Genomic DNA, 23,206 nt, shown 5'->3' with positions numbered 1-23,206 from the left:
TGTCCCATGAAGTATTGAGCAGTGCGAAGTTAATAAACAGCTCATTTACATATTAAATAAAGCTTTGTAATTAGTGATTTAATTCTGAGAGTATTAGTGCAAAAGTTGATGAAACCAGCCGCATATAATGATATAACAGATATCTGACTGTTCTGTTAAGTTTACTACTATTAGTGAATCTGTTGTAAAACACATTAGCACATTCAGTTCACATCTGGTAATGTATTTGCTATAACTTTAAACTGGCGTGTACAGCGCTTTTGAATACGTCATTGCAGAATTATCGCTTTAGAAATTTGACAAATGTTGAACGTTAAAATACTATAATTATATTATATTATATTATATTATATTATATTATATTATATTATATTATATTATATTATATTATTTTATATTCTATTCTATTCTATTCTATTCTAATATGTTATGTTATGTTATGTTATGTTATGTTACATTATGTTACGTTACGTTACGTTACTTTACGTGACGTGACGTGACGTGATGTGATGTGATATGATATTATATGATATTATATGATATTATATTATATTATATTATATTATATTATATTATATTATATTACATTACATTATATTATATTATATTATATTATATTATATTATATTATGAGGTTATCCCTCGATATCACCTCTTGGTGGGGTCGTATTGCTGCGAGTGCGGTTGTGGGCCGCATCACACGAGTCGAAGACGAGTGTGATGCGGCCCATGACCGCACGAGCGGTTCCAGATCATGATATATCATGATCTGGAACGCGTTTAAATACAGTTAACAGAATGTGAAGTAACATGTTTCGTTTCGTTGTATTAATGTTACCATAGGTCTGTTTCTTTCCCTTCATATTGGCATGACTTGTGATTTTAACCGATTCTTTCGAGCATCGAAATAAATTGATTAAAACTTTTCAAATGAAGGTGTTTCAAGTCCCAGTAGGCCTCGGTTCACGCGAAACCAACATTCTATAAAGCCATGCCTGTTATGATTAGGCTTTCTCGCTGTCTGTTATATTTTCATTTGAATCCATTAGGATATTTCTCGAGAATTAGCGTTATCATTGTTTTTGTCCGTGTCCATATTAAGAGTTGCTTTCAAGTTGTTTTTATCGTCAGATGCTTCAATATTGGAAAAATCATCAACCCAGGTCGCCACTCACCTCAATGTCAAACATTTGTCGCCCTAATTTGGTGGAAAAAACATGTGCATTAATATGAGGTACCGTTTAGTGTTGTCGGCTGAGAAAAGAGAACTCAGTGCAGTGGACATCTGACAAGTATGTTAGGAGAATCATTCCAACGCAAGGACAAAAAAGCAATAATGACTACGGTGGAATTTTATTTCATACCATCAACCACTGGCACCACCGTAGTTGAAACGCTTTTATTAGTGTAGTGGTAGCATGGATGTACCAAAAGAGTGCCTCTTTGGTAGCAGTTGTCCGGATAAAGAGAAGAGGCCCAGATGATTAAATGTTGGGGACTATAGCCATCGATCGATATAATTTATTTGGTCACGTTTAATGAGTTTGATTTTTTTGAGCGTTGAGCGGTTGAGCGTGTCTTGCCTTCCCTAACTACTGTGCTGATTTCCTGCGACGGATACCTTCAATTACAATATTTCTCTCCACCTTTCTCACTGGCCATTTTGAAATCGTGTTTTTAACCCACAGTTCAGTGCACGCCACTTACCGTCCAACGTGAAGCCGTGACCTTTTAGTAGATCGCTAGACGTTCGCAATGTTTCCGCATAAATTTTATAGCGCAACGATCGAGCACATTTCTTATAAAAATTGGTGCCCGCGCCGAAACGAATTGTTTTTGAATTCGAGAGGTTTTAAACGTCACGGATTCAAGTCAGACGGTAAGGGGCGAGCAATGAACTGTGGATTAAAACACGATTGCGAATGCAGTTTTTACAGCTGGAAAATGATATACTCTCATTGCTCTTTTCTCCGTATTTAAGTAAATGACGTGATGCTGACTGATTTATCTTATCTTCTGATAAGGTAGACACCTCAGTCCATTAGGCAATCTTTATGGATTTATGACGGTACGTAGCATGTGTTCACGTGATCGAGAATTGCAATTCAAGTGTTGAACAAAGCATGCAAAGGAAGGGTAGACTGTTGGCTGCTTGGTCAATACCAGTGAATTAAGTGACGTCATCACCCAGATTGTTACTGATAACGTATCCGATGATCCAGTATTGTGGCAACAGATGTTTTCTACAACTACAAATTCAATCTAGGCTGGCACTTCTCTGAAAACTGTAAAATAATAATAGCATAATGTACCCCCTCCCGGCCAATAATTGACTCAATGAGCAAACTTTGAATTCAATAATGTACTTCGCGTCCGCTTTGTAGTCGCTTTCTCGTCATGTCGAGATTAACTGATCAATAAAAATGTGATGGTTACTGATTAAAACATAGATAGTGTGGACATTGACTGGCTAAAGGGGACAGCAAAAAATCCAAATCTGTCGTATATCAAATAAATAAAAACATATTGCTTGTTCAATTTTACAAAATCGAGGAATCTTGCACATTCAGCAATTGCCCCCGTTTTGCATCCATGCGACACACATGAAAAATATAATCTTGAGTAGATTTTCGCTATGACAATCTTGAACTGTGTGATTTCGACCTAGAGTTCTTTGGCCATGACGTCATCTTTTGAAGAACTCACTTGTTCCTATTTAGAACGATCCGATTTCGCTACTGGGACAGGTGACTGTAAGGCGTTGGATACTGGTCTGTTGCACGGCGCTACAGATGTGTTTGTAGGCACACAACGATTGTAAAGTCTTTAGTCCGTCCATATATAAAATGTGTTTCTAGTAACTCGACCCCCTGTATATAACCCTCTGACCCTAAATTGTTTTCCCATTTTCAAAAATCACGCATTACTTTTGCCAAATTTTTCTGTTTTCAAGTTTGATTGATCACAACATAAAACTAATAAATAAAAACGTTTCCCCTATTTCCTTAGGGCGTGTTAACGGCATTAACAATATATTTTCATATGCTAGCTACTCAATAAATACCTGGTGGTATAGCGAAGTCGCTGCTGTTACTCTAATTTTCAACGATGTGCTCTAAATTTACTGACAAGTATTTATATTTGCAAATAATGAGAGAATATGACGTCATTTGCAAAGAGCCCTAAACCAGTGCACGTGTTGGCCTAGTTGTACCACGTAATTATAACCATAGACCCCTTCTCAGTCTGTGTTATGATAGTCCCTTGGCAAAAAAGTTTGTTATCACACCGGGCAGCGAACCAGCCTATTTTACGAAACTTCAACAAAAGATGTTTTCAGTGTTTTGAAGTGTAAAAATACTATTAAAAGAATCGTGAGCAGAAAGAAATTGGAGGGGAGAGTAAAAGCTGTTCGTTAACTGCCGTTCCACCACAATTTTAAAACTTCCCTTCCCGACAAACTGTTTCCTCCCAACAATCAAAACTCCTTAGTTACCCTCTCCCCACTCCACTCTACTACAACAAAAATTCCCCTTTGTTGTTAGTAAACTGAATTAAAAACAAAAGTTTCCCCTGCAAAGTGAATGCCATTTTTTACGACCGGTTTCATTTGCTTCCCCTTCACACATTCACAGAAGATGAGCCAGGGTGACAGGTGTAGCCAACTGGTAAATGCCGTCGGTACATTTTACAAAATCATAATAAACATTCTTCGAAGGCTCATGTACTTATTTTACATATTTATGACCTTCCTGAAAGGAACATAAGCTGTAACTTGAGGCAAGTTTTTCAGTATTCTGCTTCTGTATATCAACTACCGTGTCTGACCCTAATCCGTTTGTCATGCTGAAATTTCGAGTATTCTTTTTGTCAACACAGCTTTATGTGTGTAGTGATAATTGTTTATTGTTTACAAATGAATTCTAGTCCGGACTTGAATACAATTTTCAACAATAACAATTGAGATTATACTTCTATAGGTTGTGTTGATATGCTAAATACTTGGCATTAAATTACAGTTTAGGGATTCAATGCAGAAAGTGTAGGGAAACCACAAAACAAAAGTTCTCGAAAAATAGCTAAAAGATGCAGCTCATGGAGCTTTAACATTTGGCGTGAAAAGTGAAGCTGTTCGTTGACTGCCCTCCCACTGGCACATGCGGAAAATGTGCCCTGTAAGTGAATCATGATGACCTCCAGTATCTATGGTCTATCCGCTTCCCACTCCCCCATCAGTGCAAGTTCCCCACTGCCTTCTCCCACCACTGAAAGTTCCCCTTTCCCCACCAGATGAACATGTACATATTCTAACATGCACATTTCATTCATACAACTATTTATCTCTTACCCTGTGTTTGTTTAGTCAGTGCATAGGGTGTGATATACACTCGAAAGCTATCGGACTATCATCTCAACCTTCGGACATTGCTCCTCTCTGTTAATGTTAGACGCTTAATCTTCCCTGAAGTTCTGCCAACCATGGTATTCCTATAACAACTCCCCACCTACTGTAACAACTGAAATTTCTTCCCCACCCATTTAAAAGAAAATAATTTTTCTCCACGCCCGCACAAAATCTGCACACGAACAGCTTCGTTAGCTGCATCTGTAAAGTTCAGAGAAGAATTCGGCGAACTGGTTGGCTTGAACTCATTGTTTTTACTGAATTGTATCCAAGCAACCCATCGGATAAAAGGTAGCTATAGTCTCAGAATCCGTAAGTTGCTGTAAATAATGAGAATCAACCGATATGGAGATACTAAGCCCTTCGAAATGCTGCCACAGGTCGACAAATTTCACCCGACAAGGGGAGTCATTATGTTAATGACCCTTGTGACCCTGACCAGAACTGGATACAGCTGTAAATCAGATTGTGTACCTACTACTGAACAGCATCGCTTGATTCAGAGTCTATATCCATAAACATAAGCGACAGTCTGTTTCAAAATGCCAATCAATCCAGATTTGCAAAAAGAAAGAGATGGCGCAAGTTTTCCAGCAGAAGAACTGACGTATGTGACAGATGGAGGAAAAGACAAAACCAGGAGACGACGTTACATTCGTAAGTTACAAGTTGTGTTTCTTTGTGGACCGGGGAGGCTGCAGCGCGGTGCCTTGCGCTGTCTGCTCGGTATACAAGTGCAACCTTGTTTTCCGAATCCAAAGGTCGAGCATGTCTGTCGGAAATACCCGCAGCGGCATCATTTTACAAGTGGTATAGCCACTGACTGATGACGTCAAATACTTTATATGAGCTGTGGCCCAGTGGTTAGGGTAACGGACTCACTGTCAGAGGGTGGTGAGTTCAAGACCCGGTTCAAGACCCGGTAGATCCAAAGTAACGGACTCACTGTCGGAGGATGGTGAGTTCGAGACTCCAGCACGGTGTTGTGCCCTTGAGCAAGGCACTTCACTCCTCAGTGCTCCATTGGGGGTTAGTGGGTTATTACCTCATCCTGTAATTGGGCTAACGCCTGTTGGATGATAGTTAAAATAAAACAATAGCCGTGCACAAAACACAGACGCCTTGTAATTACAGTACTGACTAACTAATAACGTTAAAATAAAATAAATTTCCACTTCCTTCCAATAACTTTAACAATGTTAAACTGCTTAGTCTTTGCGTCGGGTGAAGCATAGTAGGAGTTAGATGTTAGCTGACCAAATTGTCAGATCTTCGCACCCAAATTCGTGGCCCCCACTGTGCTTCACTCGATAAAAATCAAGCAAATGAAGGGTTTTAGGGTTAGGGTTACTTAGTTCACGTGATCGCCGAAATAATTCTGTCTCATTTCAGGTACAATATAGCCTATCTCAAACATTATTCATCAAATTTTTTGTCATGTACAATCTGATCCAAACGGCAATGGACCCCTTTTCAATTCAGTAGTTACCAAGGACTCCACACTGTTACCTAAGAGAAGTCAGGGTACATGCAAGAAGCAATCAATATCATGGCCAAAAAAACTTTCTATGTTCCATTTGCATTATTTATGCTACAGACAAAAATATAACATCTGTACATTTGTTCAAACTCTGTAAATGATTAGTTTAATTTTTGTCGAGAACTTTGTTACCCTTATCTTTGCGATCATGCCTCCGAACAGATTGATGGCCCAGCTGTATTATGGAAATTTATGAATCAGGGATGTCATAAATCATCTATGATTCTATCGTTAATCCAAGTTTGGAAAGTTAAAATACAGCTTGGGTCGACAGACTTTGGGTGTTCGGTGTCACCGGTGGCTATTTCTGCTTGCTTTTTAATTTCTGTCGCCCGGCATGATGCCAATGCTTTATCAATCTGTTCGTCCAGGTTTCACTATTATTCTGATGAATGGTGGGCTAATTCTTCGGTATCGAAGTCTAATCAGTTCTCTCATTTGACCGTCAATAATCCTCTTAAATTTGTTGATCTTCAAACCTTCGACCACACCAACACCACAAGGCATGTTGATGCATGCCAAGCGAATTTTCAAATTTATTAGCAAGTTATCTTTGTTATTTCATGTGGCTGAAACATTTTGGATATAGAAGCCGAGGCGTGGACGTCACTTTCTCAGCATATTTCAGTTCTTTGTTCTTTGAGTTAACAGTCCAACTGATCGTCCCAACGCTAGCATAAAAGCACATTGCGCAAGCATGTTCATAAACCGCAATTCGCTACATAGCCTGGTGATCAGGTCGACAAGCGTACTTGTGCTCATCATTTTAAACCTATGCAATCCCTCCGCCATGTTCAGTAGAAACTGAAAAAAATCTGAAACTCGACTTAGTGACCTATTTATCATCTGACCCCTGTGATTCTAATAAAGGCTTATAACACAACAAATCAACAGGTTGCCGTTCTGTTTTCGTAAAACTTACCTTTATAACATTAGTCAAAACATTGTTTAAAATCAAACTAACACAACAATATCAGAGATGTTAATTGATTTGTCAGAGAGTGGTAGTCCTTTAAACAGCAAGGGTTTCATATAGCCATAGGATTTTTCTTCATTGCAGTGCAGAAAGCAAGTCATCCAATTCATGTTGTCAAGGTTTAGAAATAAAATATATCGTAGAATACAGCTATCTGAAGTGCTTCTGTATATTCGATGAAATCATTTTTTGACTACAAATCATGATTATTCATAAATTTTGAATAAGTAGTTTCATCACTGCAACTTTGAGTTTGGATTTTGATGCTGAGATCTGGCATATATATATATGTACTGAACATTGAACTCGTCAGTGAACTTTGAGCTCATGGTTTTGTCATTGTTGTTACTATGCATCCACCTTACTCTAATCAGGTTGATTTGAAAGAATGTCAATCTTGAAGAAAATCCTTGTTTAAAGCAAGCTGTTATTTTGATATATGTATTTATTTTCCTGTTATACAATAAAAGGGAATCTTTTAGCTTATAGGCAATACATTGGCATGCCTACATTCTGGACTCTCAATTGTGTGCATAACACCTTTGTCATTTCATCAAGAGCGGCTTCGGCTGTAGTTACTAACAGCTGATAATCAATTTGTCAACACCCTTAGGGTATACCACGGCATATCAAAATATTTCTGTCGTCAGAATAATACAATACAGTTGTAGTTGTATACTGTATATGAGCTGTCGAACGAGTAGCGTAACAGCCCTCTAATATTAGTTTTTCAAAGTTATCGTGGAGGGCAGCATTACAGACATAACGTACACAGTACTGTGAAGCAACTTTTACAATATAAAGAAGTATAACATGCTTCATCAAATGTATCGGCATTTAGAAAAAAAGCTTCCAATAGATAGTGTTAGTGTGGCGTTAAATTTAAGCTATCTTTCTGAACTTGGGTCATGTGGGGGTCAAACCCACCTGTGTAACTGTGCCAGGCATTGCATTCTGTTGAATCTAGCTCAGAATATAAGCTCACTGTCCAGGAGCCACTGGAGCACGTCCGGTTTACTGTTAGGATAAAATATTAGCTGTTTTTAAGGATACAAAGAGAACGTGATATAATATTAAGGTGTTATATCAATGTAAATAGTCTGTTATTTACTGATCACCCTAAATCCCAGCAAACACGTCAACAATCACCATTGATAACAATGGATTTGTTTCATCAATGATGAAAGTGTTAAGTGTATTTGTGTTGTTGCTGATGTTTCCCCTACAGAATCTCTTGCTTTGAATGACCCAGATTTTCAAATTGGAGAGAGAGCCTTTCTTTTCAGGGATGAAGAATATGCCCTCGGTGTGAAGACTGGCATCCTTGTTGAAAAGAAAGTTGCACAGCATAATTTCAGGAATGAAGATGAAAGGACAATATTTAGAAAGTGAGTTTCGGAATATGCGAGTTAGTGTTACTAAGCCAGCCGCTGGATATATAATCAGACAGGTGAAGTGAAAGATAGCCCCACACTCTCTTTTATATCTTTGGGACGTACTATTCTATTTGTATAGGAATAGAATGGTACCGCCCAACGATATAAAAGAGAGTGCGGCTGAGAATCCTTTCACTTCATCTGTCTGATGATTGCAGGATGCATGAAACTTAAGTAACAGACATTATTACTTTGTAATTGAAGTAATTTGCATTGATATTTATCGCGCACTATAATATCCCACGAGGACAACTTCATATTTCGATAGATATAGATGTAGATATATCTTTACATATATCATATGAAGATAGATGTGACTCGATTAAGATCAAATAAAGTTTACTCTGTATATATATATATATATATATATATATATATATATATATATATATATATATATATATATACATATAAGTAAACAAATTACTTCAAGTACAAAGTAATGAATAATAATAAGTAATAGATTTCATATAATTTTCATAATAGTAAGTAATAGATTTCATATTTATAATGCTCTGCTTAGCATCGAGCACTGTAATTTCCAACGAGGACATCTGTATACTTATATATATATATATATATATATATATATATATATATATATATATTATATATATATATATATATATATATATATATATATATATATATATATATAAGCTGTGACATTTCACCTGCTGCCAGCTTCGAATGAAAAGCCTGAATACGGTATGATTAGTTGTCAACATGGTTAATGAACTGAAGTCAATTAAAACATATGTTTCTGTGATAATAAAGGATGAATTCCAAACAGTTTAGTATTTTCCTAGGTCTTGTGAAAATTTGAGAAATTGATTTATGTATTGGTGCAGTGTGGTGCAATCTGAGACGTGTTTTCGATTTGTCTTTCACTAGTAAAAGTGTTAGAACACGCCAAGGGTACGAGCACGAGAGGGGGTGTCTCGACCAATCAGATCGCTGTATTTGCACCATCAATATACTGGTATGGTGATACTGGTATTCGACTTCGTCTCGTGTCTGACGCAGCGCAAATGACACTCATGCTGATACGACACAGGAGCAGGCGATATTAGGTATTATATCATACAAGTATATATTGATGGCGCAAATACAGCGATCTGATTGGTCGAGACGCGAAAAGAACCGTGGTATATTGGCAATATACCATGGCTGGCACACGCGTGAGCACTCAACTTGAACAAAAATCCGTTTTTTGACGTTCCAAGCCAAATTTCAATATACTGTTATGATATAATAGCAATACATCACACCCAGCGACTGAATACCACTCAATTTTGACCAATTCACTTCATATATGCATTCGCTATCGCTCGTGCATATATGTCGTGAACTGGTTAAAAATCTCATGGTATCAGCTTACCGTTCCTGTATGTGCTTTATTACTTAAATAACCTCTAAATATCGCTGTTATTATTATTGGTTTTTATCATAAAGTCAGAGTGAATACTGGCGTGAAACGTCAAAAAGGGAATTTTTCTCTAGCTTTCTCTAGCTGAGAGCTTGTGCCTGTTCCACCCGTGTCATATAGCATGGTTATATTCAAGTCTTGACTAATCAGATCGCTGCATTTGCACCACCAATATACTGGTATGATATCATGCACAATATATTGCCTGTATGTTCAATTCATGACTTGCAGGGACCTTCATCAGAGGACTTGAAACCACAGCAACTTATTTGCCGCAGTCGCAGGAATTCATTCTCCATAGCCCTACTTTGACGTCTATGAAATGGTGGCCTGGAAACTGTAAGTTAACGTCACTTAGATTGTTCAAGTATCTTAATTTCTTGTATAAGAAAAGGCTAAAGTATCAGGTAGAGTGCGCCTCTGGGACAGATATTTTAACTCACAAACTTTAAGGAAATATTTTTGTCTGCTACTTGTGGGGCTCATTTTGAAGCTCACGGAAAAACTCAATTTTTTTAAGTACGGTATATACGGTCTATAAGTCTAAACTTTTGCCTCATGTTGGCAACTTCATTAAAAGTGTTATGATCAACATCATGAACAATATTCAACACAGATTAATTCCAAAGGTCATTAAATATATAAATATGTAATTAGCTGAAATAAAAATACTAAATTTCTTTCACTGCTGTCATTGTATCACCACTTTACATAGCAAGTGGAGTCGCCTTTGGTCAAGTCATTCAAGCTATATATGCCAAACTGTGAAAACTTATTATATATACAAATTATAAATTATCTGACATGAAAATGCTAAATATATTTAACTTTTACAACATAATCGTCTCAGCAATATACATAACTTGTTTCATAAATGTTTTTTGGAGTCCGTCAAGTCTCATATCCCTATATAGCAAAGTTAGTTAAATATACAAATTAGTAACTTGCTGATGTAAAAATGCTTAACAACTTTCATTCATATTTTATAATATTTTTTAATGTCCATAGCATGTTCAATCGACTTTGATGAAGTCAAGCAAGATATATCCCTAATTAGAAAAGTTCGTTGAATATGCATATTCGTAATATGATGTTTTACAAAATCAAAACTGACCCTTTGTAATATTATGTCATCTACAATATACATAGGACGTTTTGTCAACTTAGGTCAAGTCAATCAAACGTACATCCCCTAAAAAAGACTGTTCGTTCGTTCGGTACAATTGACGTCCAAATTATTCATCAAAATAGCTTCTGTAACCTCACTGTACCACCTCTGAATTCTAATTGAATACTTTTCATATCGCTCAAAAAATGTATGTAAATGCAATTATGTTTTCTGGATTTCAAGAGCCCTCTCACCCTTATTCCAGAAGTTGTAACGTTTTAGATAATAACTTCACAAATTTCTTGTTGGGATATTTATTTTTGGTATACAGCACCAGAATTTTCCTTTTCCTATGTAAGATTATGAAATGGCAGATCATTGTTATCACACTAGATTCAAACTTGGTGCGAATCTATCTTTACCTAGAATGCATACCTCTATGGGTCAGTTTGCAATTTACCGAATACTGTTAAAATGAGTACATCACAATACCAGTTCATAAAAACATTAAAGCAGTCGTCGTTACAAGACTTTGTGAGAATGTTTAATACTAAATATTTCACTGAGCGCTACATGGTGTAATATTTCATGTCAACATTCAAGAGATGGTACCAAATACGATAAGCATAGATATTTTTCTGGTTCCATGTTTGCCTTTTGCCTACTTTAGCTTTTTTTAATACTGAACTTGTAAGTCAAAGATTTCAAAAAGGCAATAAGGTGAATGAATGAATGAATGTCGTGACGGTCGACGAATACGATATAAAACGAGGCATCTATTTTTAATATGCCAAAAAGCCAGGACTATTGATCTTATGTAAATTTACGAAAAAAATTGTTACTTTTTCATTTGATTTGAACTTTTTCATTTGATTTGAACTCTTGACCCGTTTTCTGTGTCTGCATCGGGTAGTTTTCAACAAGTGTAGTGTTCGCGTTGCCTGTGAATATATGAAATGTTGATGAACATAATGCATATTTTATTGTAGCATACTGCGTGTGTTGTCAACGTAATCATGTAATCGGATAATCCCAAGTCATAAAAATGCTCGGTCTCGGGCGCTGAATTTCCGACGTTCGATCTCTCAGACGAACCTTTTCAGCATTACGTGACGAAATTAACCAAGTAAGACAACAAAGACACACAAGTTTATATAATATAATAGCAATAACCGCCGCTACAGGAGGGCATACTCTCGATTTTGGTACCATTCCCTCGATATAGCACTTGCCAATCGGCTCGTGTTATATGTCGTGCATTGCACCGAATATCCCGGACCAAAATCTCGCAAAACCCTGCAGCGGAAATTATTGCTTAATTATATGGCTACCATGCAGGAAGTCATATGATATTAATTGAAACATGCACATGGCGTGAGCTTCCAGTCGATGGTCAATAATACTTTTTTAACCATCCATCAGTATGTAAATTAATGTGAACTGATTTACTTAACCCTTTCACCACCATGGTTTGTCCCAAATCCATTGTTTTCTATGGTAAAGTCGGACCTGTACACAGGGAACTGGGGGTGAAAGGGTTAAAGGTACATGTACATTGCGCTTCAGGGACAAATGTTCGGACTCTCTTTTACATTTGTTTTCTGATCTACCACTTTTGGGCCTCATTATAAAGCTCGTAAAGTAAGAAAAATTTTCACCGTCATAGATCTTAAAAAATCGAAAATTTTATTATTCTCTATAGAGTTAACACAAGGATGGCGATCATTTTGAATTTCAGATATTGGTAAATTTTAGGTTGTCTGTTTCTCTGGTACAAAATTTTGCGCTGTAACCCCTGACTTTTATTCTTGATTTGTTAAGAGAATGGGTGAACGTTTCATTGAGGAAAGTTTCAGTAAAAGTTCAAGCCTTTCAATTTCGAGGCACATACAACCTGTCCATTAAGCAAGAACAAGCAATGCCTAAAAAGGACTTATTTTCCGCGTGCACTTTTACATGTACTTCAGTGCAGTAGTGCACATAAAAACTATGCAAATACGTGATGTAATGTGACACTGCAATACGTTAAGGGCTGTTCTCGGTGGCAGTTTTGTTACTAAATATAGCTGCACATGCATGACATCTGATACTGCTGCTAGAAATTCAGACAAACTTTGTCAGTGTTGCATGCATAAGTTATTGTTGCAGCTGGTTGTCTAAGTTGTTCATACTTTTTTGTATGTTAATCATATTTCAAGTCACGTATTACGTTGTGTTTTCGTCTGCTTGCATGTGTAATTTTACAAGCGTCATCTTAGTTTTCAGACAAACATTTATTTTTACATGTTAATGACAGAACTATGACATTATTGGAAATAGTCCACTCATCCCAAAACCCAAAGATATGGATTTCTTCATTGACTGTTAACATTTTCTCATTCCAGTGGGCAAAACGGTGAACCATGCCGTTGTAATGGCACAATTATTCATTAGAGGTAAAAAGCATGGAATCCATCCTTTTATCGTACAGCTGAGACAGACGGAAAATCACCAGCCTATGAAAGGTGCTTCGCTGTCTTAATTACTTTAACAGTTCAGCGTAAGTTTGATTAATGAACAGGTGTTGGAAAGCGCAAAGTTTCCTGTCATTGATCGGATTTGGCTATTCTGACCTTGACCTGACAGTCAAAATAGGGCATGCCTTTTAATGGAACAAGTGGTAAATTGATTTTCAATTCAGTTACCAACAACATTTCAGAAACTTAATAGTGTTGTCCCTCCTCCCCAATCTCTCTCTCTCTCTCTCTCTCTCTCTCTCTCTCTCTCTCTCTCTCTCTCTCTCTCTCTCTCTCTTCGCTCACTTCTCTTTTACTCATCAAGCCTTAAGCTCTAAGCTCTAACAAGTCAAATCTTTGGCGATCTTCGAGAAGTTAGGAACGAAAATAAATAATTGTCAACACAAACACAGCTAAAAAAGCAAATGAAATAAGCTAAAATATAGAATGATCTTCGTTTTGTCCACTAAAGGAATAACTGTTGGAGACATTGGACCAAAGTTTGGCTTCAACAGCAATGACAATGGCTTCCTTAAATTGGACCATGTTTACATCCCACGGGAAAACATGTTAATGAAATATGCAAAGGTATTTTCTTATAGATCATTTTATGTAAAAATACAAAAAAGTCCAAAAAAGGCAGGCACTCTCATGAGAAGGGCATACACATACATGTATGCACACCAGTTTTGAAACGGCACCTTTTTTACCTTATATTGATTTTTCACACAATGCAAACGGCACTTTTGCTTACTCATTTTTCACTTTTGACATCACGTGCTAAAATGTAAACATTTACCCTATACCATTTTGATGAAAGTTGTAGATTTTGTGATTAGTCATTTGAACTCTCTACCAAATACAGATCTGAATGCTCCTCCAGTACATATCATGTGTTCCATACACTTTTTCCGTGTTTTTTACGTGAAGGTATCGCCAGATGGTACATACACAAAGCCACCAACGGACAGGCTAGCTCACGGCAGTATGATGTACATCAGAGTGGCCTTCCTGGATGCTACAGCGGAAGCTCTTGCCAAGGCATGCACTGTAGCAATCAGATATTGTGTTGTGAGGAGACAAAGTGAAATGGAACCCGGGTAAATACATTTTGTCAAAAAAGCATCGGCTCAAAATGGGTAAAATCTGTTCTTGCCTCCGCAGAGTACCAACAAAACGGGTTCTAGCCAGTTTGTAGAGCTGCTCGCTTTATATCTGTCCGCACACTTAATTTCAAAGTGCGTATTTTTAACTTGAATATAACGTGAATTTGTTCCTAATTATTACCAGCTTCAGAAGTCTGTACTAGTAGCTAACAATACTTGTCATAGCCGGTTTGTATGTGCATACTTTCTACTTGTTTAAAGACGCATAATTTCATGGGTGCGTACTTCTAACTAGACCAGAAAGGCAAATTTCTATCCCTTAGTGTACAGGTTACCATCTTTGTCTTAAAAAGCAAGTGCACAATACAGTGGCCGAACCACGGTAATACTAGTTAAGTTTTTGTGCTACTTTCACATCTTGCTATTGAATATGTGTTGAATGTGTCAGAGTTTATAAGTCGATTCCGGAGTATGTAATAATTTGATTCATTGGGCAATTTTGTACAAAATCAATGTACTTGTCCTCACCAAAAGTCAAATATACATTATTGACATTTTAATCCGCGAGCAAGGATGTCACTGAATTTAAAAATATTACTTTGCCACTTGGATATAGATTTCCCCTACATATCACATTCTCACGCACATACCCATACCCTATATAGAGTACGTTGAACTCCTTCTCACATTTACTTGTGAAACTTTGATGCCTTGCAGTTATCGATCATTTGGTGTGGTTGTTCTTTCAGAGATAAAGAGCCGCAGATATTGGACTACCAGTCTCAGCAGCCCAAGTTATTTCCTCAATTAGCCATGGCATACGCTCTGTATTTCATGTCAATGAGAACGATGAAAATTTATGACAATCTGCTGGTTGAACTCGCTAATGGCAATTACAGTAATCTACAAGATGTGAGTAAAATGTCTTTCGTTTACATTTAACACAGTTAGGCTAATTTGAGAGGATGGGATCTTTAAATTGATCATATTTATCAAACGTGTTAGGTGCCCTGAAGCTGAAAGTTGCGATATTACAAATTACACATAAAACATGTGAATAACAAAAACAGAAAAATAGATGAGCTTGAGTTTGCTGATTAAAACAACATAACTTCAATATCCTTATTCTCCCAAATTAGTCAATATCTTGTTATTTCATTGTGCATCACTAGTTTCAGCTCTTTTAAAATGTTATGCTCCACAACAGAATGCTATCGGTCTACATGTAAAACAAATAAAAATTTGACAAGCGCCCCAACTGAAATGTATGGATGAATGAAGTTTCAACTGATTACGACGGTTTGAGAGAAATTTTGACGATGATATTTAATTGTTTTGACACATAACAAAACATTACTGAAAACTTTTTTACTCGTTTCTGGAACTTGACGATACTTAATATATATAAATTATTTGTCATAAAATTTTCTTCGGAATCATAAAACTTGTGACAAAAATAAATTATGACATGGCAAATTATGTGACATTCAACAGCCGTCTTTACCTTTTTGGCATGTGTCTCAACATGTACGTTTGTTGAAAATGTAGTATAGATACGCATAGATTTTCTGTGCACCTAACTTCATTTTTGAAAAACACTGGCAGATATCACATGAACACAATTTGTATTTCTGTTTTTGTACACCAGTGCCGACATATACAGCCTCGTTTTTTAAACCCATCAGCATGTTTGAAGAGCACTTTTAGTGTATTGACTGTTTGTAGTGAGAATCTGTACACTTTAGTGTAGAAATATGGCCTTCTACTGAAACAATCATTGTTTAGACTTACTACAAACAGCCACATTTCTGTACCATGGTATGCAGCTTCCGTACATGTATTTCTACACCATAACAAATATACAATGCTATATTAAGTGTTAAATAGTAAATAAATGAGTTCTAACAATACGGCTAGTTTTCAATCGGATTCGAACCCACAACATACGGCATCAGTCGCCTAGCTGAGAGGCCACAAACAGAACCGCTCGGCTAAATCTCCACTCCCAAAAAAGAGTGGTTCAATAGCCGGCTAAGCTGTAACATTTTTTTGACTGAGACCGCTCAACACGTTGTAGAGTTCAATATTTACTGTGAGGTGTATTTACACAACCCTGCCAAATGTTTTGTCTGTAAATACCCATATGTAGTGCCATGGAATTATGGCTTCAGGTGTAAACCATCTTATAATAAACAGTTTGTGCAGTCACGTGAAAAGTTTTTGGCATTTCACAAAATTTTTGACATTAAAGCATAAATCAAAAGTAAAGTCTTTCATTTTGAAGTCTCTGCTTCAAAGTGTGATACCCTCATTAGCTTTAGTACATACATATTGTAAATATTAATGGAAAACTCCATTTAGAGCATGATAATATTGACACTGATGCTTTGATCACATATAAATGTATAAAGTTAAAGAAAACATATAATTTAGCCACAGCGTAGGAGCTCTCTCTCTCTCTCTCTCTCTCTCTCTCTCTCTCTCTCTCTCTCTGTAGATGCATGCTCTTATTTGTGGAATGAAGGTAGTGTCCACAACTACCATGAGTAAAGGGATAGAGGTCTGTCGTCTTGCTTGTGGTGGCCATGGCTACTCTCATGCCAGCGGTCTTCCGGATTTGTTCACCATGGTAACCCATTTCCAGACTGCAGAGGGAAAGAATACGGTGATGCTACTTCAAACAGCCAGGTACAAATAATGTATGGAATCTTCAATATCAGTGTCTATCGCGCTGCCTAAGAGCCTGAAGTTTGAATTTGTGTTAATCCTATTGATAAAAAGAGTTCATGGAATAACTTAAGCCACATCATGTATTGATACATCCTTCTACATGCAGTGTGCCAAAAAACTGAAATGAACCTTTTTATAAATCTAGATGTTTGAATATGACAGAAAACATTAGGACCACGGTTATATCACTGAAAGTTTAACAACGCCCCCTAATTAAAACTGGCGGATATATTCAAAATTCCTAGTAAAATACCGAGGCGTGTGGCTATAAACTAAATTCAAATTTCATTGAAGTGACTGTAACATCATCATTTAGCTGTGGTGCTACAAAAGTATTCAATCATTGCTGATATATCCAGACACCCAACAAAACTATCTATCGGTATGGCCAAATGCACAAGTTATACTCCGCCATGAGCACTGCCTCATCAGTCTATGTTGACAACGTTTTGTTGTTGTTAATTAAATATAGTATGATCAGCTGCTTGCAGACTCTCTGAGAGTTTGTCTGATTTATTGATGTACCAGATATTACAACTGCTAGTCTTACATGCAATTTGCCAATTGCACTTCATTATTATGTCATAAAAATGATACAATTCTTCATATACTTGTTTCTGAAACAAAAAAGTAACCTTGATATTAATACTTCAATTCTATAACCTTATCTATAATAAGTCATATTAGCTAACAGTCATGCCATGTTTCTTTCTTTCTTTCTTTCGTTTAACTTACTCTTAATAACAGAAATTCATGTAACCACAGTCACTATGGTAAGTAAGATGTCATTTTCCATAGCTTTTGAATTCAGGGCTTATTAAATATGCAACAATCCTTACGATTCAGATACTTGGTGAAATGTGCTAGCAATGCTGTGTCTGGTGAAAACCTCTCTGGACAAGTTGAGTATCTCTCTGAAAGTCCGCAAGGGAAGGCAGCAGTAGGTAGTTATTCAGATCTGTTGAATCTAGGAGTGTTACATGATGCGTACAAACATCGGGCACAGAGATAATGGTCTCATCTTCAATGACTTTTGAAATCCGACCTTGTCATTCACATGCTTGTATCCAACATTTTTATCATATATTGAAGATCGGAAATAAAGTGTGCATTGCAGTTTTCAGACTCTTCATTCAATCTTTGTTGCACGATCACTGACAAGTGATCAAGGAAAAACGTGCATTTGAGAAAGATTTTGAAAGCTGTCAATATCTTATAATTCTTTTCTGTTCAACATCTTGCATCGAGTCATTTTGCATTAAGAAGAAAAATTAAGATTTCAGCATATTATGAACAACAAAAACATATATTGCAGTAGAGCAAAACAGCAATCATGAATTTGAAATAATAGTTATTTGATAGTTTGCTTTTTTACTCAAAAGTTTGTATGGCGACCCTTGGCTTTCGTTCTTGATAATGAAAGAAGTTTCTTAAAGTAAAGTATGAACTAAGTTCAAAATATTTAAGTTTGAGGTACATTTAAAACGTAATTTAAAAGCAAGATAGGTTAAGTTGAGGCAATGCTCAAAATTCTGCAAAAAATACACACAGGAAAAAAACTTGAAATACATCAAATGAAGCGGAAAGGATGAATTACTTATTGGAGATAAGGATAGATATAATTACATTGTAACATCATGCGATGCATTTTAATTTTTGTTGTTCTTACGATGTGTCAGACTTGTGATGGAGGCCGCGAGAAAGTTTCAGGGAGAGATGTCGGCAGGTAAACCACAGCACAGAGCCTGGAATAACTCTCATGTGTACCTGCTATTAGCAGCTTCGGTGAGTAAAATGACAAAATGAGGACAATATCATGCCAATGTCTTCATCTTTCTCCGTCTAGGTTGTCCGTCAATCTTAGCGCTTGCCTGGAAGCCTGCCTCTGTCTCTTGTTTGCAAAGTATTAATAATTGTGGTGTCCTTCCATTGCATTATGTATTTTCGTTCTCTTTCAGCAAAGGTAGGTTTACTATCAAAGCAAACACCCAGTAAATTGAAATATTTCTGGGAATTTAAAACAATAGTGCAAAAATTATCAAAAGTTACTGCTGTAACTGTTGATAATTTTTTCACTATTATTTTTACGTGAACTGCAGTTCTTTGTTTTACTCCCCTAGGCATGTTGACACACAAAGTTATAAGCTTGTCAACAACTCGGCCTGTAGACCGCACTGTTATTCTTGACAAGTGAATCCCGGTCTGGACTTGAAATAAACCTAAAACTTACACAATATTCGTGCATTTTATGTGTATAGACGCTGTGTTGACAAACTAAACAGTGGCTGTTTCAATGTTGCTTGGGAAAGTAGACCAAAAACTTGTGATTGATATACAAAACAAAAGAGTTAAGCTACTGGCTCATTAGTAAATAAAGTTTTTAAATCTAAATGCGCATGCACTCCTATTAATGAGACATAAGCCATACCCTTGCACTTAACATCAAATATTACATTAATAACATTTATGTCTCAGATTCTCATCCCTTCATGTGATTTCTTACAGGCTCACTGTGAGTACTACATTGCCAAGGCGTTCATTAAAACTGTTGTGGAAACTGACATGCCGTCATCAGTCAGGTCGGTTTTGAAGTCGTTATGTCAGCTGTATGCATTGTATGGTATACAGGAGAACGCTGGCGACTTCCTCAAGGTGTGTTAACAGCTGTATCTTAAACTTACTTTTGTCGTCTTCCATTGATTTGAGCGACTTCGTCTTGTATTTAGTGCTACATGTCCAGCAGTCACAGTAAAAGGAGTCATACAGACTTCAAGAAAAAAGTTTAAAACTTTTGTCTTTAACTTTGTCCATAGAAAGATGACCCCAAAGTGGGATTGTTTTGTAACTACCTTTTAATATCCCATTTTCATGTCCACTACTAGTACTTGGCTTTGAAATTGTGAGCACATTGCCGAAAGTAATAGTATGTTTTAAAAGCTTTTAATTCAATTGAATTTTCAATCTAGAAGATCACATGAAGACCTGTCTCGCTTGTTTTCTAGGCTTAGAAGTTCAGATGTGTTTAAAAACTAGTAAGCACATAGCATTGCTCAGCGTAGAGTTCATAATCTTGCTGCTTATAATACGGAAAAACTTCATCTATAGCAGCCTTTGGAGCCAATGTATTCAAAATCAGAAATATATGGTCGTTCCTAGGGTTCCTTTCCAGAAAGCATTCTTTTTTCTCAAAATTGTTAACCTTGTGCTTGATTGTTAGGTGAAATGTGGACCATTTGTATGAATTTAAGATGTTTGAACAATGTAATGATACAACGAATGCCACCTATAGTGAAAACAATCTTTTAGTCTTCCCTCATTTTAAACTTTGCAACTGCAATCATGGTTTGAGGCAGACAATGCTAATCCCTTCATATTTGCTTGCTGGACAGGATGGCTACTTCTCTGGAGAACACGTCACTATGGTTACAACTCATGTGGTGTCTCTCCTGGCAACCCTTTGACAAAATGCCGTGGCTCTCGTCGATGCCTTTGACTTTCCTGATAAGACGCTATGGTCAGTACTCGGCAGATACGATGGAAATGTTTATGAAAATCTGTATGAATGGGCTAAAAAGTCGACACTGAATAAGGAGGAGGTAAGACAAGTCAATGACTATGACATATTCCCCCTTGTAATTGGCAATGTGTCGCTGGACGTGACCAAAAATAGAAGTCGATATGATGCGCATGAAGAAAGAAATGCGGGTACCACTACCCTGTCTGTGACTGATTCCTGCATTGGATTGGATTGTGAACAAGTAGATATGTATAGAAATGCTGCAGCAAATTTGATGAAATTTGGTATAGATGTTGATCACACAGTTTTGTAGTGGCTTGCAAAGACGTTAAGCAGTATCATGTCAATTATTTGCTGATTTGCATATTTAATGAATTTCATAATAACGCTGATATGTCAAGAAATACTTAATCAAATTTGTTGAAATTTGGTGTTGAGCTCATGTTTCTTTTATTGTGTATAGAGACGTTTATCAGTGTTGTGTTAATTACTTTCTAATTTCCATATTTAATTAACTTTACTTATTAGTATGATTTGTCAAGAAATACTGCATCAAATTTTATTGATTTTGTAGTAGTTTGAGAGCGTTTAGCAACATCCTGTCGTTTAATTATTGATCGACGTGGCAGCCAGGTTTGACTTTACATTTTCACAACCATGGTATTGCAGAACCCTATTGATTTCTGTAGTAAAGGTAAGCCTCTAAAGACGGAAAGTACGTTCATAATAAGCCATCTATATCCTGACTGATTGCACTAAATCTGATGACACTCGCTGCTGATGTTGATCATACCACAGAGAAAGATAGACAGAGTGGCAACACTTGCATGCCTTTTGTTCCATGGTCGTCTCGGTAGACTATTGGCTTTTCATATTAAAATGAGCTTCAAAGGTGTTAAACTTTTTGGAGGCTTTGTTTGTGGTTGATAATTACACGAGATTATGCGAAAAATACGACGAGATGGCATCGTACTGCCAGTCGCGTAGCAACCATAGTTACTTTGTGAGCTCTCAGGCCAGAAACACTGCTTCACGCCAATCAAAACATAACACGCCAGCAGTTTCATAAACATGTCCTTCCTTGACGCACGTGTAAAAGACGGTATGACTGACCGTAAACCATTGAGTAAAACCAGACAGTATCGATAAAAGGCTTTCAAATTTGGTTCAAACACACTCATTATATATTCATAAAAATATGAGAGGAATTTTTAAAACGGTAAAACTCATGTTCCTGAAGCTCAAAACACTCCCGTTTTCGCCAGCACGTCAATTCTGCTCAGCACCACACGACAACAACAACACAAACTTTGCCGAACATACTTTCGCTTAACAATTGGCGAAAATCCGAAAATTACCGAAGAATTCATGGTCGGCACTCTTCGGAAAAGAGAGGCGAGAGCAACCTGAGGCGAGACGAACATGGATGGGTTACGTAACCGCTTCACGCCTTAAACAATACCCGTTGCTACTCTATCTATCTTTCTCTATGATCATACAAATATTTACTAGTCAAGAACGTCATTTAGCAGTATCTATAGCTAATTATAGCTAAGAAAGTCTCTACTGTAATGAACATTGGGTAATTTTGATTAATGTCTAACATTCTGTTTTTTTATGTCAAAAGTCATTACTCACACATGCCTAGACCAGTTTCTTGCAGATTAGTTGAATGTTGACATTTCGAGAGCCAGGGCATGACATACCTAATTCTGTCCAACTTGATAAACGACATAATCCTATGCCATTCATCTTAATGTCTACTTGTTTACGATGCACTCCAATATTGGTATCAGTCACAGACAGGTCGTTGGGACAGGCATTTTTTTCATACGCATCATATCGACTTCAATTAAGTCACTTCCAGTGACAAATTTTACAAGTGGGGAGTATGTCATTGTCATGACTTAATTATTTAAGGGAACTTTCAAAGCATATTCTTTGTTAATTAAGAAAAGAAAAAGAAACGGAGTCATGACAGAAATTTCAATCAAGAAATAATCTTATTGTCCCTATTTATTTTAAATTTGCAGATGAGCTCTTGTTGGCTTTACTAAAAGCCTGTAAATTCCTAAAGTTCACAAAAGGAAACATTGGAATGTCAATTTTACCAATAATTTCTGAATTATGCCTGAAAGGGATTGCACATGCCACAAAAATGCAAAGAATTTGATATGACCTTCCTCGAGCTTTGTTCCGTAGGAGCATTTGACTTAATTTTGTCACTTTTTTCAAAAACGCTTTGTTTGTGTAGGTGCACCATTCTTACTACAAGTTCTTGAAGCCTATGATGCAAGCCAATACTTCAAAGTTGTGAGGACAAGAACACTACAATCAAGCTGATAGCAATGGCATGCAATGGCTGACTTAGAAATATGTTATGGTGCAAGAACGTAAAGTACGGACATCATGTAACATACATATTCAAATATGATTACCCTATTAGCAATTTAAATCACAATGA

The 23,206-nt window shown here is 36.7% G+C and overlaps 2 protein-coding genes across 2 annotated transcripts; both read left to right on the top strand.

Moving 5' to 3' along the window:
- The first annotated feature begins 4,868 nt into the window (after positions 1-4,868).
- LOC139115362 (peroxisomal acyl-coenzyme A oxidase 1-like) lies at positions 4,869-18,317 on the top strand. Its single transcript, XM_070677427.1, has 9 exons — positions 4,869-5,062; positions 8,150-8,309; positions 10,018-10,125; positions 13,279-13,398; positions 13,862-13,977; positions 14,320-14,489; positions 15,245-15,407; positions 16,993-17,183; positions 18,072-18,317. The coding sequence occupies exons 2-9, from the start codon at positions 8,282-8,284 to the stop codon at positions 18,235-18,237; spliced, it is 1,062 nt and encodes a 353-aa protein (XP_070533528.1). The 5' UTR covers positions 4,869-5,062; positions 8,150-8,281; the 3' UTR covers positions 18,238-18,317.
- Positions 18,318-18,848: 531 nt separating this feature from the next.
- Positions 18,849-20,785, top strand: LOC139115363 (peroxisomal acyl-coenzyme A oxidase 2-like). The gene is made up of 3 exons (XM_070677428.1): positions 18,849-19,010; positions 19,731-19,877; positions 20,615-20,785. Exons 1-3 carry the CDS (start codon positions 18,912-18,914, stop codon positions 20,684-20,686), a joined length of 318 nt encoding a protein of 105 aa, XP_070533529.1. The 5' UTR covers positions 18,849-18,911; the 3' UTR covers positions 20,687-20,785.
- The last annotated feature ends 2,421 nt before the right edge of the window (positions 20,786-23,206 follow it).

This window comes from Ptychodera flava, chromosome 17 (genome assembly GCF_041260155.1).
Source record: "Ptychodera flava strain L36383 chromosome 17, AS_Pfla_20210202, whole genome shotgun sequence".
Lineage (NCBI taxonomy): Eukaryota > Metazoa > Hemichordata > Enteropneusta > Ptychoderidae > Ptychodera > Ptychodera flava.
The sequence above is the reverse complement of the archived record's forward strand: the minus strand, read 5'-3'. Positions and strand labels throughout refer to the sequence as shown.